This window comes from Aethalodelphis obliquidens, unplaced genomic scaffold (assembly GCF_003676395.1).
Source record: "Aethalodelphis obliquidens isolate GAN/ISIS:26980383/991018 unplaced genomic scaffold, ASM367639v1 scaffold44, whole genome shotgun sequence".
Lineage (NCBI taxonomy): Eukaryota > Metazoa > Chordata > Mammalia > Artiodactyla > Delphinidae > Aethalodelphis > Aethalodelphis obliquidens.
The window spans coordinates 9786259-9805836 of NW_020837988.1; the positions used below are offsets into that span (position 1 = coordinate 9786259).

The window sequence follows — 19578 nt, forward strand, 5'->3', positions numbered from 1 at the left end:
GGGGGGCGGGGAGAGAGAGAGAGAGAGAGAGAGGGGTTGAGTCAGGTGAGTTGAAGGAGAGACTCGGGCAGCCCAGAGGTCTGTCCTGGTGCCACTGGCAGGACGCCTGGGAGACATACGGCCCCGGGGGTGGGGCAGCTGCTGGCCTGGCCTGAGCCTGACCTGAGCTGACCGCCTGGCACTTGAAGGGACAGGCCAGAGCTATAAGAGAGATGCTGACCTGACCAGGGGCCAGGACTGTTGCCCTCACCCCACCTGGGGGGCGAAGGCTGGGCTTCTGGACCGAGTGGGGGCAGCCTCACCCATCGTCATCCCAGGAGCCCCAACCGGGGCGGGGGGGTCTTCCCGTCCAGGAGCGGGCACCCTCCCGCCTGCCCCCTGCAGGCCCTCCACCGAGTCTCAGGGCAGCTCCAGGAAGGCCGGTGGCCCCCGGGGGAGCGGCTCGAAGGCTGGGGACCCAGGCCCAGGGGCCGGGGCTCCAAGTGCAGACAGAGAGGTCCTGGCGACTTAGAGAGAAGGAAGCCTCAGCAGCGGCAGCGACAACACAGACAGCGGGGTGGGGAGGGTGGGGCGGGCGGAGGAGCGGGGAGTACAAGCACCCGTGTCGCTCAGGGGTCCTCAGGCTCGGAGCTCTCCAGGAAGCAAACGCACATTTCACACGTTAGCCTGGCGGGACCTACAGCCGGGCGCTGTAATGGTGGCGGCCTCTGGGCGGCACCCACCTTGGAGCCCCGCTCGTTAAAAATGATCTCCACGTCTAAAATTTTTCCGAATTGCTGCAGAGACAGAGATGGGGGTGGGGGAGACAGGAGAGGGTGTGTTAAGACTGCTGGCCCGGCTGGCCTGCTCCCCAGGGGACCCTTGCCCCCTGCCTGTGTCAGGTCCTCTGCCCCCGGCCCTCTCTCCACCTCCTGCAGGGACATGAAGGTGCTCTTGGGTAGCCTGGCGGCGGGGGGGCATCCCTCCCCACCGTCCCGTGCAGAGAGCTTTTCCCGCCAGGATGCTGGTCCCATCTGCGGTGTCGTCAGCATCCTCTCCTCTCCCTGCTGGGACTTTGACACAAGTTGCTGACAGACAGCCCTAATTCACACACATGGGTTCTGGGTAAGTCCTTCCCAAAAGGTGGGGTGCTGCCAGGGAGAGAAGCCCCTGGAAGAGAGAAAGTGCTAGGGAGGGACCCTGCACTGCCTGCTGCCTGTGCTGTTTGGGGCTGGGCTGTGTGTGGGGCAGGGTGAAGTGACCCCAGGCCCTTCTGCCTGACCAGGACATACCAGTCAGCTGGGCCCAGACGCTCTGGCTGCCCCCTTCCTGCCCCATCGCTGGCCTGGAACTCCCAAGGGGCAGCCTTGTCTCCCTCACTGGCACGTGAGACCAGGAACCTGTGAACCAGGTCCCCTAAAATCCCAGTTGAGGTCCCGAGGGGCCTGTCCTGAGGTCTCCAGTGCATACAATTGATGTAACATTTGGAGGTGGGTGTCACGTGGGCAGGGAGGGACGTGGAACCAGACAGTGAGGTAATGCCAACCCTGACAAGTACTGGAGGGGGAGGATGGTGCTGCTGTGCTGCAGGGGCGAGTGAACTCATGGGCGTCCTGCAGGGACCATGGGTGCCCCTGGGCGGCCTGTAGGGACTGAGTGTGCTGAGGCCCGTGATGTCGGGACTCGAAGGGCGTCCAAGTGAACTGACCTAATAACATCGTAATACCAGCGGCTCCGAGTGGGGGTCCCGGGCTCAGACCTAATAACATCGTAATACCAGCGGCTCCGAGTGGGGGCCCCGGGCTCAGACCTAATAACATCGTAATACCAGCTGCTCCGAGTGGGGGCCCCGGGCTCAGAGAGCTTTGGTGGCTGCCCAGGCCCAGGGCCAAGAGCGGGCAGAATTCTCATCTTCCGATGATTCTAAATCCTGCCTGCACCCTACTGGGTCTAACCCCAAATCCAGTGGGGCCTGGCCCCCAGGAAGAGAAGTGGACATCTGGGCCAAGGGCAGGTGTAGGTGCTGAGTCCATCCCAGGAGGGCCACCTCCTGTTTGCCTGACAGATCCCATCTGGGGTGGTGGGTGGCATGAGGGGAGGGCTGGGGTTCAGGGCCCAGAGCCTGCCGGACTTGTGGCAGAAGTGGGGAGTGGGCACAGGGCAGGCAGGGGGAGGAGAGTTTGGGGTGGGAGAGGGAAGAAAGGGAGGGAACACGGGCCAGGCGCATGTGTCCTCTGTGGCCGGGGCTGAACCCTGGCTGCTGCCCCCTCACCTGCCCACGGGGCAGCCCTGGCACCCGGTGGGTGTCAGCACCTGCTAGGTGTTCGAATCAAGTGACAGAATAAAGTCACCACGGGACTTAGGGGCCTCCCTGCAGGATCTTACAGTAACCCTACAACTGGCTGAAATCCTACAGAGCAAAGTCTAGGAACAGACAGGGAGAATCCAGGAACGGAACGCGCACTTGCTTCCCATCGTGTGCTCTCCTGTCACCCCACCCCTGGGGCCTGGAGGATGTCCAGAGAGGTTGAGTGCCTGGGCCCCAGGCACACAGGACAGGCAGGGCTGCTGGGTATGAGGCCAGGAGGCTGGGCTGCCGCTCTGGGGGCACAGGGGTCCCTGGAGCCCTCATCAGAAGGAGAGGCCGGCGGAGTGATAACCTGACTGGCACTGGCCTGAGGGGCAGGTGGTGGAGGTGGCAGCCACGCAGGTCTCTCCACCCAGAGCCTGCATCCCTCCTCCTCCCTCCTACCCCACAGGCTCGGGTCAGAGCAGGGCTGGACCCAGAGGGCAACGGGAGGCAGGAAACCCAGGGGGCCTCTCTGACACCTGGGCTGTGCGCTGAGAGTGGGAGTACAGATGGAGGGGCCACACACACTCACCCCGAACATTTGCCGCAGGTCGGGGTCCCTGAACCGGAAGGGGATGTTGGAGACGTGTAGCCGCTTGGGCTGCTGCTTCTCTGTGGGGTCGGAGGGATGGAGCGGCTGGCTGTCCGTCTGTGCCGCGTCGTCTGTCTGCTGCGGGAAGAGGACCCGGGCTGGGAGGTGCCCCCTTCAGCTCCCATCCCACAGCAGGGGACCATCTAAGTGCCAGGTCTTCCCCAGGCCCCTAGGACGTCCCCATCCTGGGACCCGCAGGAGACATGGCACAGCAGCACCTCAGCCTCAGGTCCCACTTCCAGGTCTTTCCCCGGGCTGTGTCTGCAACACCATCGCAGGGCCAGGCCTCCCTGGCCCAGTGCGTCCTCCCACCATGGCTCAGCCTGTCCACTGAGGTCTGACGTCAGCGGTCCCTTGGCTATCACGGTCTTTGAGGTCATGAGTGCACTGCTTCCCTGACGGCCCGAGTTCTGGGACCATGGGCGCCATTTGGGGTTTCCAGCTCAATGAGAAAGTGGAGAAGTTTCAGAAGCCACCGCGACACACACATCCGTGGCGGTGCTGCCCCACAGGGAGGCCCCCCCGGGGCTGCCTGCCTCTTCTTCTAACCCTGCTCTGGGGCTCTGAATCTTCCAAGGCTTGGGGTGGCCACGTCCAGTGCTTCAGAGCTGGTCCTCATTTTGGAGCTAAATGTTGGTCAACAGAGGGACTCTGAAAGACTTGGGTCTCAGGGAACAAAGCTGCCACAAAGCAAGGACCCCCCCTCCCACCAGCTCCCCGAGAGGCCAAGGCCGTGAAGAGGCTCCGAGGCGATGCAGGGCAACAAGCAGGTTGGGCTGGTGGTGTGCATGTGAGGTTCCTCCCTGGGGACTTCAACAGGGATGGGCCATCAGCTCACAGCCAGGCTGCCCTTCAGCCTGGTTGGTCCCTGCTGAATCCCCAGAGCCAAAGGCAGGCTGGGCGTGGTGAGTGGGGGAGGACTGACCGAGGGGCCTGGTTGGCTCATCGTGACCCAGGGGCTGGCACCCATGGCCTTCTGCGGGCTGCTCAGCGTTAGTACCCAGGATCAGAGCCGGTGACGGATGGGGTGGGTGGACAGACGCCGGCTCCCTCCCGTGGGGCTCCTCTGCCCCCTCGTGCCTCTGCCCCTTGTGGGCATAACGGGCCAAGAAACACCTTTTATTGCTTCTTTCCTTTTCCTGTCTCAAGTCCCGGCTCTCCTCCCGGGTCTTTTGGGATCACCAGCCCAATACACTGCTTGAATTTGAACCTTTGTCTGGGGGTCTGCTTCTGGGACAGGACTCCAGACGACGGACGGCCTGGGGGCCTACAGAGAGTGAAGCGGGGAGGGCAGGGTCCTCGAGGCCTGGGGTAGACTTTGCACAAATGGAAGTCCCAGTAGCTGTGGTCTCCCACGTGGCTGGAGGAGCAGAGGCAGCTGGCCGGCGGCGGGATGCTGGGCCGCGGAGACACAGCTGAGAGGAGAGGTGCCGGAGAGCACTTTCCACAGGTCCCCGGGAACTGCCCGTTTGCTTCTGATGGGTTCTGTCCACCGGAGGAGTGCTGACCAGTACCACAAGCTTCCTGGAGCCAGAACAGTGAGCAGGGCGAGGTCACTGTGACCGAGGCCTCGTGCTGTGGCTGAGGAATGGACCCCGAGGGGCAGAGCCTCACCAAGGCCAGTGGCTGGAGATGTCTCTGGACTCCTGAGTGCCTGCCCTAGATGGCCACCCTCGTCATCCTTTCTGGAAGGAAAGGGCCGCTCCCCCAACTCCTGCACTCAGTGGATGCCATAGGGCAGGGGAGGGGATGTCACCAGCTCCTGGGCACACTTCCGGGGGTGAGCTGGCAGGGGGCCTGGAGGGCTGTAGGGGTGCGGGAGCATCTTGTTCAAAGGCCCCTTAGCCTCAGCTCTGTGCTCCTGTGTTGAGAGGAAGCACAGGGTATCAGAGCCCATTGGTGGGTTGGAAGCTACCATCGTCTTGTGTGCCTGGGGACACGTGTGACCTGGGGCTCAGCAGGTTGGCCATCCCATGCGTGGCAGGCCCACTTCTGACGAGCGTGTGTTCTCTGAGCCCAAGTGTGGGTCCTGCGCCTGTTCCTGGGGGTTTACCAACAAGTGCCGACCACCCCCGCTCCCAGGAGCCCACCTTTAGCAGGGCGGCGTCTGAGGAGGAACAGCTGGTGGGGTGGGAGTGAGGTAGCAAGTCTCTGAGAATCCTGATCCGGCCTGTACATGCCTTCATTCCTGATGGGCAACATGGGCAGCTGCCTCTGGGCTTTGCGGGGACACTTGTGGGCTCCTCCCCCCAAGCCCGGGACCTGGAGCTGCCCGAGAGCTCAGCCCCCTCCCCGGCTGTCCTCCTCCCTTGGTCCCACTCTTCCTTGCAGAAAATAAGCTTGTGCGTCACCTTCAGAGGGCCCACCTGTGCCCCCGAATCAAGGCGGAACCCACAGTGCATCTGCTGATTCTTCATAGGTCTGAGCCCCGCCCTCTGGCAGTGGTAAGGGTGGGCCCAGTGCCCCTGTCACCCCCCTCCACCCCGTGCCTCCCACAGACCTGTGCCCTCAGCTGCTCCTGGGTACAGGTGACTAAATGGACTCACCCCAGACTTGGAAAACTAGTGGGAGAGGGGCATGCAATGCTGACTCTGGGCCAGCAGAGGGCAGCGGTCAGCGCGACCTAGTGGCCAGGGCCACAGGAAAGGCCCAGCTTGCGCTCAGAGGAGATGGGGAGCCCTGGGCGGGGCAGGGGTTGGAGCGGGGACACCACGGGAGGGTGCTGACGAAGCTGGGGCATCTGGGGCTGGGCTGGGCTGTCCTTCTGTCCCACCTTGGGCCCTTCCTAATAGCAGAACTGAGCCCACTGTGTGTCTCCAAGATCCAGGGTCCTCCTGCCTCTGCATCCCACCCCAAAGGCTCTTAGGGGAGCAGCTGAGGGTCAGGTGGGAGAAATGGGGTGATGGGGGCAGGACACAAGTAAGAAAAGAGCCCCCCTTGCCCCCAAGCGCAGCTGCAGACAGAGGCAGATAAATGGGTTCAATGACTGTGAAATTGTAAGATGTGCAGAGAAACCCCAGAGTGCAACAGCACACTGGCTGCCCCAAGGCGAGATGGAGGCCTTCCCACCATTTATCACAGTGGTCCAGGCAGCCTGCACCGCCTTCCAAGGGACTTTACTTCCTTTTTTTTTTGCGGTACGCGGGCCTCTCACTGCTGTGGTCTCTCCCATTGCGGAGCACAGGCTCCGGACGCGCAGGCTCAGCGGCCATGGCTCACGGGCCCAACCGCTCCGCGGCGTGTGGGATCTTCCCGGACCAGGGCACGAACCCGTGTTCCCTGCATCGGCAGGCGGACTCTCAACCACTGCGCCACCAGGGAAGCCCTTCTTTTTTCTTTTTTGAAGCAATCTTTGCCTTTGATTCTCAAATGCAGGGAAAAGAGAAACAGCAGCAGCAACTCTCCCTTCCCTCCCACAACTGCTCTCGGCCGCTTTGCTTCCGTGTCTTCCCCATCTCTGTGTCACCTTAGTCGTCATGGGTCCCCCTCCACCTTTCAAGGCAGCAGCCAGCCCATCTTGGTGGGACAGCATATGTCCCACCCTCGCACCCTCCGAGGAGCCGGCAGCTCTATTCACCTGGGCCTCCCCAAGCCCAGCACAGGGAAGGCCAAGAGGGCCCTGGGCAGGGTTCGTTAGGTCTGGCAGGGCCACAGGCAGCAGGCCAGGACCTGGTGGCCGTCACTGGGATGGAGTCAAGGCTTGCTGATGCTGCACGGGAGACTCCTGGAAATGCCCTTTCTCTATGGCCCCATCTCTCCTCATCTTTGGTCCTCCAAGACCTCCTGGGCACTCGTGCAGTGACTGTCAGCTGCCTGCCAGACATGGCTCGCCCCTGGTGGGCGGTGAGCCAGCCTTGGAGGAGGCATCCTCCGCCTGTGTCCTCTTCTTCACAAACTTGAGTGGAGCTGTGTGTCCGCTTTGGACCCCATGAATGATGCCACGCTCCAGGCTCTCTGCTGGCCGCTGCGCTTGTTGCATTGGTGCTGATGGTGCCGTCTGCTCACACCACGCCTGCGTGGAGGCGGCACGCGGCTGAGTCTCACCCTGCAGTGGTGCACTCCCACCACGGTCCACCCCTTTTACTTTTCTTAAGCCCCGAGAGCCAAGAGCACAGGGGACCAAAGGCCGCTGCTCCGGGTGGAGTTTCTGCTGCTGCAGCGCTTGCTGGTGGGGGAGGAGAGACAGCCATGGGGCAGGCCGTGTGAGGCCCATGGTGCAAAGGTGAGGTGGCCCCAGAGGAAGATTTGGGAGAAGGGGAGGAGTTTCTGAGAGGAGGTCCCTCTGGCTGTCCCACGATGGAGGGTGGACAAGTGGGTGGGGAGGACACCTGCAGGGGACCCGCATGACCTTGAATGAATGAGTACTCCAGGGAGGTGGTCCCCAACTCGCACCCCTGGGGGGCCCTGCAGGGTAGTGAGGTGGGCCCGCTCCATCAGCAGCCCCAATCACCCAGCTCCCCCTGCTGCCTTTTGACAAAAGAACGTAGATGACACTGTGATGACAAACGGAATCCAGACAGGAGACGGCAGGTCTGGACAAAGCTGGAGCCCGCACCGCCTGCTGCCCCGCACCCCCTGCTTCTAACGTCAGGCTGCCTGGGGAAGGCCAAGAGGAGAGTCAGAGAAGTGACGGAGGCCTGACACAGGAGGGACATAAGACAGCTGAGAAGCAGGGCTGGGAGTGCCAGGAGTTACTCTAGTGGAAGTGGCTCCTGGAATCTTAGAGCGGGACGGCCGGCGGCCACCCTCCCCAGCTGCTCCCAAGGTGGGAAGCCCCTGCTTGAAGAAACACTCCCAGTCAGAGCACTCACGCCAAAATCTTTGCCGGGCAGCTCTGGCTGTCTTCGAGGTCACCTACTAATCCAGTAACTTTCACCCGTGGGGCCTCCGTCTCCGGATCCCGATGGAAGAGCAGCAGACTCTGACCCCCTTGCAGTACCTGAAGAGCCTCAGGTAAAGAAAGGAAGGTCGAGGCTGCCTGTTCACGGGCTCAGTGGCTCTCTGGCCCAGGCACTTTCCCGGGGAGGCGCTCAGCTGAGCAGGGAGACTCTCATGTCTTAGTTGGCTTCTCTCCGAGACTCCTGGGTCCTCTCCGGGGCCGTGGATTCTCACAGGCACGGAGGTCAACACTGGCCCCCTTCCACTTTATGTCCCTGATTGGTGGGAAGCAACGGCTCCCGCGGGGCAGGGCCGGTCATTTTTCCCGTGTGTCCCCAGTGCTGGCTCAGCACCTGGCACGAGCAGGTCCCCGCAAATGTCTGCCAAAGGGACGACTTTCTTTTTTTTAATTAATTAATTTATTTATTTTTGGCTGCGTTGGGTCTTCGTTGCTGTGCGCTGGTTTTCTCTAGTTGCGGCGAGCGGGGGCTACTCTTTGTTGTGGTGTGAGGGCTTCTCATTGCGGTGGCTTCTCTTGTTGTGGAGCATGGGCTCTAGGCACGCGGGCTTCCGTAGTTGTGGCATGTGGGCTCAGTAGTTGTGGCTCGCGGGCTCTAGAGCGCAGGCTCAGTAGTTGTGGCGCAAGGGCTTAGTTGCTCCGTGGCATGTGGGATCCTCCTGGACCAGGCCTCGAACCCGTGCCCCCTGCATTGGCAGGCAGATTCGTAACCACTGCGCCACCAGGGAAGCCCTGAAGGGAGACGACTTTGAATTTGTCGTGGTGAGGCTGTGTCAGGGGGTCCAGGAGGCCTCTGTTTGTGCTGTCGAGGCCTTAGAGGGTGTTAGCTGTCGGTCTCGGCACCCTCTGTGTCAGCTGCAAGGCTGACCCTCTTGTCTCCCAGGCTTGCTTCCAGGGCAAACCTCTGGGAGTCAGTATTTGTTCACAAGGAGGTTGTGAGAGGTTTTTCCAGATACACCCCGTCTGCTGTTGTCCCTCAGAAAGAGACCGGTTGGCCGGCCGTGACCTGTTCACAGGGAGCCCCTCTGGCTCCCGTGCTCACCTCTCTTTTCCGAGGTGGAAAAGCTAAACCAGGGAACTATGGTTTGCCTCCCCATTCTAAGGCCCGTGGGCGCTGCCCTTCTCATCCGTGGAACCCTGGGGGTGTCTATGGCAGACACCCTGTACCAGGGACACTGGGATAATGGAAAAGCCTGGTGGCTTTGGTGCTGACTCAGGCTGGGAGGTGCTTCGAGCAGGCAGGAAGGGCACCGGCTGGGGTCTGGTCCAGCCCAGGGGGCAGCTTGGGGGGGCTGTGTCTCCCCAGAGCCTGGATGCTGCTGCTTGCACAGGGAGGGTAGGTGATATCTGGATCCAGGGGAACACCGTGGGAGCCAGGTTGGGTGAGAGGGGGGCACCCATCAGATGGGTGGTGTCACTCCCGGTCAGCACAGGCGTGCTGGCCTCCTGCCAGGCCCCGCTAGCCGGCAATGGGACAGATCAGCAGGGCCAACTGGACGAGCGCAAAGCCCCAGAGCTCGGCGGGGCGTGGGCGCCCGGAGAATGCAGCGGAGGAGGTCAGGGAGGGGATGCGGCAGCCTGGTCTCCAGAGGGGCTACCTTCACGGCGCCCACCCCGGTTGGCCAGGGGCGGCGGCCACTCCTGGACGTGACCCTGGCTATCAGGAAATCTCTGAGAAGTGCCCGGCTCAGCACTTTCTCCTTGGGGCTGCATTACAACCACATAATTGAAGCTATCTGATTGGAGGGCAGCCAAGCAGGTAGATTACAAGTGATTAGCAATGATAGGAGTGCCTGCAACCTGAGACAGCCCTGAGGGGCCCTGGGCCTCTCCTTGCTGCCGCCAGCCCCCTCCCCGCCCCCCCGCTGCCCCCTGCTTGCCCCCGTGATGCCGCTGGGCCGGGCAAGCCCAGGCCACTGGCCTCGCCCATTTCTCTCACTTCCCATTAACAGGTCACTGACCACTGAGGACACGCTCCATCTCCCAGATGAGGTGAGAGTTGGCCTGAAGTTGCCGCTCGGGGACACCGGGGTTGGGGGGGTAGCTAGAGGTGGTGGGCCTGGCTGCCCCTCCGTGGCACCTGCCCACCAGAAAGATCCTTGGGGTCGGATGGCGATGAGCTTGGAGGCTAGGCGCTCCTTCCTGGGGGCGGGGACCCCTGCTATGGGGCTGCCTCTCCGTACACAGGCCCCCAGGCCCCTTCCCCACCGGCACTCCCCCTGAGGTTCTGAAGTTGGGGGGCCCTTACCGGCACTGTCTGGGCCCCTGCCATGGGCTGTGTGCTGGTCTCACCGCCGGGCTGCTCCGGGTGGGTCTGTGCTGGTGTATACAGGGTCATGCCGTGCTCTGGGGGGACCGGGGTCTGGCCTGAGTAGTCCGACGTGGGGTGCGGTGGCGGCGGGGCGTACTCGGCGGGGATGCCGTTCTGTGGCGGAGGGGGGTACTGGGCCGGGGGGTAGGGCTGGGCCATCGCTTCAGGCGGAGCCGTGGCGTCCTGATTGCCCTGGGGAAGGAGAGAGCAAGGCTGGTTAGACCTCCGTGTGGCCTGGACACTGCCCCCTTTCACTGCCCCCTCTCCAGAAGGCTCTGTGGTCTCCAACTGTACTTTCAGCAGCATTTTCCATGCCCCCTAGGAGGGGGGCTCCCCCAGCGTGGGGCACCAGCTCAGAGCCGGGCTGCAGGGGGAATTCTGGGCAGCCACGTCTGGGGTGAGACACCTCTGTGTTTGAGGCCACTTGTGCGAACTCGTTAGGCCTGAGTACACTGAAGATTTTTTTTGTTTTTAATCCACCTAATTAAAAAAAATTAAATATTTTGAGATAACTGTAGACACAACAGTTGTAAGAAATATCTCAGCATGATCCCGTGTACCCTCTACCCAGTGTTCCCCAGTGGTGACATCTTGTGAAACCTTCCCCACCAGGAGAGTGACATGGGTCCAGTCAAGATACAAAACGTCCCAGCAGCACCAGAAGCCCTCCTGTGGCCCTTGATAGCCACACCCTCTCCCTCCCGCCTTAGAAAGGCTTTTAAGCCTTGGTTTTCTCATCAGTAAAGCAGGAGTGACGAAAACGATTCACAGCCTGCAGGGAAGAGGATTGGAGTTGATTGTGCAGACATGGAGCCTGGTACAGCTCGGCCGCACGGTGGCCACCGGGTGAGGTGCTATCGGGGGGCAAGTAGGGTCCCCGCCTCTGTCTTGAGGATCCTGGAGATGCCCCAAAGATCCCTCCCACCCTCTCGAAGGCCTGCTGTCCCAGGAGGGAAAGTGCTCCCTCGACGCTGATCCCAGCCATGCGGGGGCTCTTAGAAGCCCTGACCCTTAGCAGGGCCCGGAAACAGCCCAGGGCAGCGGTTCTCCAAATGGGGTGCCAGGACCGGCAGCAACAGCACCACCTGGAAGCAGGTAGCAAGGCAGACTCTTGGCCCCGCCCCAGACCTCCTGCACTCTGGGGGCTTGTGAGAACCACTGACGTCAGGCATAGAGAGCAGCCCTGGTAGCAGGTCCCTCAGCCCCAGAGAAGCCACTGGGGTCCTTCGTGGTGCCAGGGGAGGTAGGGGTGGAGCAGGGTTCCGGCTGTCCCTTGCTGTGGACACACACTGGGGAGCAGAGGAGGTGGCCCCTGGCCTTCTGAGGGTGTCTCCAGGGAAGAGGGTTCCTCACCACCTGGAAGGACAGGGGCCACCTCTCACTGGAGTAGCCTCCCAGCGTGGAAGGACCCTTGCACACACAGGGACGGCTGACCCTTGTGACTGCTTTCCCGATGCCCTGGGACCTCACGTGTGCTCCCGCGCTCCCCCATCAACCTCTGCGTGTTTTTTTTTTTTTTGTTTTTTGTTTTTTTGCGGTACATGGGCCTCTCACTGTTGCGGCCTCTCCCGTCGCGGTGCACAGGCTCCGGACGCGCAGGCTCAGCGGCCATGGCTCACGGGCCCAGCCGCTCCGCGGCATGTGGGATCTTCCCGGACCAGGGCACGAACCCGTGTCCCCTGCATCGGCAGGCGGACTCTCAACCACTGCGCCACCAGGGAAGCCCTCCTCTGCGTGTTCTGACCTCAGTTTTAGCGTCTGTCTCCTTGTCCATCTCCCCCGCGAGACAGATGCTTCTTCCAGTGAGCGGGCTGGCTTGCTCGTCGCTGCGCCTTCAATTGGTGACAATTTATTCACCCGAAACTGTTTAGTGGGCAGCTGGGGGTGCCAGGCCTGTGGCTCCGGTGGGGACCCGGGTGGGCAGCCCCTGCCCTGGTGGCGTCTGCTATCCATTGGGGAGTAAATCCAACTACCCAGATGTTGAATCAGTTGTTAGGGTGGGGGGTGGCCTGAGCGCCATGGAGACTGAGCGCAAGGCCTGGTGTTCTGCCTTCAGGCTGGAGCCCTGCCCCTCCACTGTCTGCCTGCTCACCTCCCTTCTAGCCGGAGGCCTGAGGCCCCCACCTCTCTGCCTTCAGGCTGGAGCCCTGCCCCTCCACTGTCTGCCTGCTCACCTCCCTTCTAGCCGGAGGCCTGAGGCCCCCAACTCTCTGCCTGGGGCCCAGCCCTGCCCTGCTCCCCAGGCCCCAGTGCCAGCCTTCACTGCCTCGCAGCTGACACCCCTCACTCCTGGGGTGACCCGACGCCTGATGAGAAGTCCCGTCCTCTACGTCCTCCTTGGTGAAGCCCCCAGGTCCCTCCCCTCTCTCTGCAGAAACTGGGGCAGAGATCACGCCCCTTACGAGTGGAGGGAAACACGCGTGTACACACGTGCACACACTCACAAGGGCCCGTTCCTTGCTGGAAGGTCCCGCCTCATTGATCCCAAGTAGCCGAAAAGCCCCATTACCCAGTCGGCCAACGTGCTGGCAACGTCCCCGGCTCCCGGCCCGAGGGAGAAGGAAGGGGTGGGCTCAGGATGAGGGAGGAGGGGGCCAGCAAGGCGGGAGGGAGGCTGGCAGAGGTCGAGCAGCCAGGCTCCAGGACGGCGAGGGCAAGGGGCCGAGGGGAGTGGGGGGCGGAGAGCCAGGCGAGGAGTGTGGACAGGCCAGGGTGAGGGAGAGGGTGCTGTCAGCAGCCTCCGGATATCAATTAACTGATAAATATTTGATTAGAACCTTCACTAACTTACATCTTCCCAGGGCCCCCTCTTCCCCACCTCCTCCAAGGCTCCAGGAAAGGGGGGCTCCTCTCCCGTCTGCTTCCTTACCACCCCACCCATAGCTCTCCCTAGTGCACTCTTCCCCGGGTCCCGTGCTGGCAGAGGGGCAGCCACTGATCACTCCCACTGCGTGGTTCCTGGGCAGGAGCCCGGAGCCCAGACTGTCAGGGGAAGCTTCGACCCAGTGGGAATGCTGGGAGGTGTGTTTGGAGTCCTGAGTGCCAGGGTCTGGAGGGCTCTGGGGTGGGCAGGAAGCAGCTATGGGACGGGGACATCGAGGGACATCTGCAACATAATAAAGTCAGCACATCTGAGCACTTGGTGCTCCCTGCTCTGCGGACGTGAACTCATCGAACTCCCTCCAACCTACAAGGTAGACGCCACCTCCCCATTTCACAGCTAATAAAGCTGAGGTACGGGGCGAAGTGACTTGCCAGTAGCCACCGGCTCCCAAACCTGGCCCTCTGCTCCTCGTGCGGGGGGCGGGGGGGACTGGAGGGAGGTGAGATTCCACAGCCTAGTGACAGTCTAGATGCGCAAAAGCACAGGGAGGGCTCCAATCCCCCATCTTGGCCACCGAGTGGCCCCAGGTCACCGTTTATCCTCTCTGCAGTGGTCATCTCTGGCGTGATTCGGTGGGTCCTGGGCAATTCTCGACACCCCCGCCCTGGGTGTCCTCCATGCCCACGCATGGTGGCTGTCGTCCATGAGTGGCCTTCACCCTGGCTGCGCACGCATGGCTGGACCCCATCAAAGGGCAGCCCAACTTTACAACCAAACTTTCCCATGAGGTTCTGAAGTGTAGCCTGGGCTGAGAGCCGCCAGACCAGGCTAGGATGGAAAAGCAGTGAGTAATCAGGTTCATCCTGAGAGGCTGTCTAGCTGCCTGGCACACAGAGGGTTGCAACAGTGTTTGTCACTTTCCTTTTCTTCCTTCTTCCCTGGTCTGTTGGGGCCACAATGAGGGAGGGGTTGAGCTTGGCGGCATGAGCTGAGCAGAGTCCCCCTGCCAGGCCATGGGGCTCATCTCAGATAGCCTCATGGTTTCAGATGATCTCAGAGCAGCTTGTGAACTTGTTTGGCTCCCCGGGGGTTCATGAATTCCCAGAGAATGGGGGCCACTCACTCACCCTCTATCCCCACATCCCTGTACCTCCATCCCCACAGCCCTGTACTCAGCACAACACTGCTGTACTCGGAAGAGTTTCAGTGCACACTGGATGGGTGGATGAATGGAATGATGGATGGGCAGAGGGGTGGATGGGTGGATAGATGGATGGATAAAAAGATGGATGGAAAGACAGATGGAGAGTGAATTGATGAAAGGTGAATGGATGAGTCGATGGACAGACGGGTTAAAGCTTAAAGACTATGGTCGGGTCACGTATCCCCACTCCCTCTGCAAATCTGTTCCTCTCTCCTGTCATCACATTGGCCTGGCAAACCAGTAAGATCACCTCTGCCCACTCCACTCCGTGGCCCACAACTGGAGAAAAGCACCAAATCACCCTGATTTCCTTAGATCACTTCCCTCTGCCGGCCACTGCCCCTCACTCTCAATGGCCATTTCACTCTCCCTCCTCAACCCTCCAACTGTGCTCCACTAGCCTCACCCTCAGTGATGACCATGCTGCTTATTTCCCGCGGCAAATGGAAGACAACGTCCATGCTCCCCTGCTCACCTCCCTGCCTGTGGTCCTACCCTCGGCCTTCCCTCCCGTCCCCGCTCCTGTCTGTGACCAGTCGCTTCAGTGCACACTGCTGTCCAGTCCTTGTCACCTGCATGTGCTCACAGCTCTGGCAAGTTGTCTACTCTCTGCCATGATAGGAAAAGAAAACCCTCCTCGACCACACGGCTCTGTCAGCTACAAAGCCCGTGCACTGCTTCCCTACAGAGCCAAGTCTCTTGAATGAGCTGCCTAGACCTGCAGCTGCAACTCCTTTCTTCCCGTTCCCTCGTAATCCCACCCCAAGCCGGTTCTCCCTGGCACCATCCTCTGAAACTACCTTGGGCAAGGTTCCCACCTCTGCCACCTGACAACCTAATGGTCAGCTCGCGGTACTTATCCAGCCTGACCCCTCGGCTGCGCTGAATGCGCCGACTCCTAGTCTCTCTCCAGACGCGCTCTCTTTTCTTGGTCCTTACTCACCACTCTCTTTATTGCCCTGGAGGAGTTTCTGGCCCAGCAGGAACTGACCGCTCTAAGCCGACAGTGATGGTGGCTGGAAGGCAGTAAGTTCTAGAGAGATCAAAGTTTTTTCATCTGGCAAAGGGGAACTGAGGGCAACGGACACAGAGGGTGGACCGATTCGGGAGGAAGGAAGATGTCGGGGGAGGCTGTGTGGCTGGCCATGAGGGTGAGGCTAGGGCTCTGTCCTCTGGCTTCCGGAGCAGGGGAGTGAGTCTGGGGTATTTATTCCCCTGCTCTCTCCCTGGGAGGCCGTCTCTGTCCTAGACCAAGGGGGACCTAGACGCCCCTCTCGAGGGGCTGCTCCAGGATCCTCCCTCCTTCTCAGTCTCAGTTGCTGCTTCCTCCTCTGACCGTTAGGCCTGGGGTGGTAACAGGTCTGTCACCACCAGCTCTGCGCTGTTCCTGGTGGTGACCCTCTGCCCATCCTCCAGACACCTCTGCAGAGAATCTCCTTGTAAATAAACTCATGTTATCCTAGAGCCAGTGAGCCACCTGCTCCCTGTTGGATCCTGATGACACGGCGACGTGGGATGGGAGCGCTTGTCCAGCCCAAGGGACGGGTAGGGAGGGGCTCTGACCAGGGAGGGCCTGGCCAGCCTCTCAGGGAGGCCCTGTGGCTAACGGCCTTGTCTCTGCTCCTGCATCCGGGATGGGACTGCCTTTGGTACCAGACCCTGAGCACAGACTCAATGCGTCCATTTCTAGGTGGCCCTGGGCACAGCCCAACCTCTTAGTCTGTGGGAAGGGAACAGTGACTCGTCTGCCTAGAGGCAGGGGCTGGGCGGGAGGACCTTCTATCTTCAAGATCTAGAGCTAAGACCCTCCCAAGTGTTTCTGCCCACATCACTCACTCGCCCAATGGAAATTCCTACACTCAGGCCTCGGCCAGTGAGCTCCCATCTTTCGGGGTGAGGGTCCGTTGTGTGTGTGGTGTGCTGGGCGGGATGCTCAGGGAGCAGGGTGCTGGGGGGAAGGGAAGAGCGGAAGTGGCAGCAGACAGAGCCCCTCCCAGCCCCTCGCTGTGCAGTCCCCTGGGGACCCCTCTGCTCACAGCCCCGCCACGACAATTAGGCTAATTGCTTCCCAGACTCCTCACCCGAGGAGGGAGGGCACCGTAAGCCCCTGGTCCACAGGCCAGGCTGCAGAGGGAAGGGAGGCTGGCGGCAAAGGCTGGGCTCCAAGCCGTTTCTCCACCACCTCTGGGCAAAGCTGGCTTCTAGACGGGGCGAAGGAGGGGAGCGCAGCACGACCACCAGTCCCGAGGGCTAAGCTGTTAGGTGTGTGACCTGCCTGTTTTGCTCTGGACAAGGCTCACCTGCCCTGAGAGGGGAGCAGACCTCCACCCTCACAGCCACGCCCCCCAATACTGAGCTCTACCCAAGTCACTGGCATCTGTTGAGCCTCTGCTGCCTGGCACCGGGGACACACAGGAGGTGAACAGGCTGGATTTACACAGTGCCCGTGTGGGCAGGGACTGCCATTGGTACTCTGCGAACTTGGCCATTTAATCCTCTGGGTGACCTGAAGAGGCAGGTGTCACAAGCTGCATTTCACGGAGGGGGTACGGAGGCCATGGCCATGCGGAGAGTGGGCAGGAAAGCCGCCCCAGGGTATCCCTGACCACACTCCACACTTCACAGCACGGACAGGGTCCTTACACAGGCACGGTGGAGGGCTGTGGGGAGGAGAGACCTGGGACTGGGCCTTGGAGATGCACCACCCATGCTCCCAGGACAAGAGGGACAGACGTCAACTTCTTAAGGCCGAAGCAGGGGCCCAGCCAGAGCCTTCATGCCATGTGTGAATTCACAGGACCAGGAGAATGGGTGGGTCAGCTTCCAGAACAGGCTGGTTCAGAGGGCCCTCTGTGAGCATCCCTGGCCTGGCCTCTAGGCCTCCCCTGTTCCGTGCCGATCAGTGTCGGAAGGGGAGGCAGCTGACCTAGGGGCTGACGGCTGGCAGGCAGGATGTGTGGGTTCAAGTCCCCAGTGACGGCTGAGCCAGGGGACCTCACAGCTCTGACCTCTCAGCCAGGAAGCAGGATGGTCCAGCCTTTCCCATCCCAGGGCATGCACGAGTGAGGCCTTGCCCCAAATCTCTGGACACTGGGGAATCTGCAACCCGAGCAAACCCGAGACTCCTTCAATCCCCGAGTCTCAGACAGGAGGTGACTGCAGGCGACACCAGACCCGGCCTGCCAGACAAAGTGACTTTCATCTCTGCGCTCTCACCGGCACCCCGCCTGGCTCTGCTTGAGCGAGCCTAGCGATGCATGTTCACTACCGGTGTGGAGGCGCCTTCCCTCTCAGAGCAGCTCTGCTGGGAAGCTCTTCCACACGCAGAGCTGAAATCTGCCTTCTGGAAACTTCCATTCCATGCCTACACTGCTGCAGTCTGTGGACTGTCCTCCACTCGCTGACCCTCTGAGGGCACGAAGAATCCACAACACTCTACCTGTCTTGATTGTTCCCTGGTGCAGCTCCAGGAATACGTGGGATGGTTGTTCCCATCTTACAGGTGAGGAAACGCAGGTCCATGGCTCCGGGTGAATCCAAACCCAGGCTGCCTTCCGCTTGTCCTCGCGACCACCGCACCTTTCCTTTCCCAGGGGCTGAGGGCCTGGTCGACACCCACCTGCTCAGGGGGAGGCTCCCTCTGGCTGTGGCTGCCCAGGGAGGTTGGTTCAGGAGCAGAGGGACGGAGTTTTCATAGAGCAGGAGAGTCACCGGCGATAACGTGATGGTAACAGAGGGGAGGATCGATGCTCACAGAGGGGAAAGGGAAAAGGATGGGGGGAGGGGGAGAATACGAGGAACAGGAGAGAAGGGGAGTCACGAGACTAACACATTTAGTTGTTTTCTTGGACGTGATAGTCCTATTTTCTTAACGTGCTGATCACAGGAAAGTGAAGTTTTGGGGAAAAAGAGATAATGAGATTATCGAAAAGGAATGAAGGTGAAGCTGGGACACATGACGATATCAAGGGAAGGGGCCGGAGACCCCCGGACTCTTGTCCGTGCTGGCCCACACATCAGGGCCTGCTCACATTCCTGCTGACACGTGGGGGAGTTTCGTTGGTTTGGGCAAGATGTCCCGCTGGGACTCAAGGCGCACGAGCAGGAGTAAGCATGGGTCCTCTGACTTTCTCCAAGGACGGTGGATCCTGGCGCTGTCCAAGGAGACCCAGGACAACCGGGATCCCAGAGAGGGAACTCCGAGACCGAGAACTTTCTGTCCACTCAGCTGAGGAGGAATCAGCACCCTGGGAGGCTGATTCATCCAGGGTCACCTGCTGCTGAGTGCAGGCAGGGCTGGTGTTCCCACATCCGCGCCAGCGGGAGTGGGAACAAAGGTGTGCGTGAACTCGCTCGCTGAATACACACCAAACACACAGTAGGCCAGGTTCCAGGTGCTGGGGTGTGCCCTGCCTCTGGCAGTGGACACCCCGGGGAGGCCCCGCGAGCATCAGCTAAATCTGAAATGCACGACGTGACTTTCGGGGGACAACCAATTAACCTTGCCACTGTGTTGGGCTCACGCTAACATTCCAATTTCCTGGGCGGCCAACTGACAGCAGGGGCCTGGCGGAAGCGTGCGCGGGCTGGGCACCTCCGTTGCCTCTGAGTGTTTCCTGTGTAACTTAAGGAGGGGAGGGAGCTTGTTTTCCCGGGAGCACCGATACGGAAATAAACAGTTACAACTGAGATTGCCAGGACCTGCCAAGACCCAGAGCGAAAGGAAGGGCGGATCCAGGACTCAGTTGGGGCTCAGCCCGGGGATAGATGTCACACGTGGGAGGACGGCAGCAGGGTCCTGCTGGGCAGGACAGCACACGGCTTGGCCACAGCCGTCTCCCTCACCAGGTTCTTTCTGGCCTCGGACGCAGTTGCTTTCTCAGCCCAGAAACAGGCCACCTCCATGGCTCACAGGCTCCTGCCCCCAAATTTCATGGAAGAGTGGCCCTGCCAGACAGGAACAGAGGCCTCAAACAGCCCAGGCACCCGAAGAAAGCCAGGTCCTAGCCTGTGGAGGGTGAGTCCCGGAGGCCCAGTGCCCATCTCCATTCGAGACCCCTCCTCCCCCTTCCAGCCCGCCACCCCAGATGTACGGCAGGAATATCCCCCTCCTGGAATCTCACACCTCCCTTCCTAGAGTTCTTTAAGATGTCGTTCCAGAGGCGTGCGGGGTGGGTGGATCCCTGCAGGCCAGGACTTCAAGGCAGAGACTTTGGCATGGTCTTTGCAAGCCGGGGTGCTGGTACAAATGCCTCAGGGTAGAGCAGGGCTGCCATCACGGTGCAGGGAACTCGAGTGGGAAGGGCAATGCCTTAGCACCTGAGCCCACCCGGACATTTCAGAACCTCAACAGTGGAGGGTGGAGACCCCTGGGGGCAAGGGCTCACCACTGAGTCCCCAACACCTGACACAGCCCAGGGA

At 61.1% G+C, this 19578-nt stretch overlaps 1 protein-coding gene across 4 annotated transcripts in view; it reads right to left on the reverse strand.

Annotated features, from left to right (window-relative positions):
• Positions 1-19578, reverse strand: part of RBFOX3 (RNA binding fox-1 homolog 3) — an 82496-nt gene that overhangs the window by 13396 nt on the left and 49522 nt on the right. For 2 of the 4 annotated variants that reach the window (XM_027080912.1, XM_027080910.1), the window contains exons 1-3: positions 10067-10311; positions 2862-2999; positions 723-776 (exon numbers count right to left, since the gene is read on the reverse strand). In XM_027080912.1, coding sequence (XP_026936713.1) covers positions 723-776; positions 2862-2999; positions 10067-10288 — 414 coding nt within the window. In that variant the 5' untranslated portion in view covers positions 10289-10311. Of the gene's footprint in view, positions 1-722; positions 777-2861; positions 3000-10066; positions 10322-19578 lie in introns of those variants that run through there. The other 2 variants (XM_027080911.1, XM_027080913.1) reach the window with 2 other exon arrangements.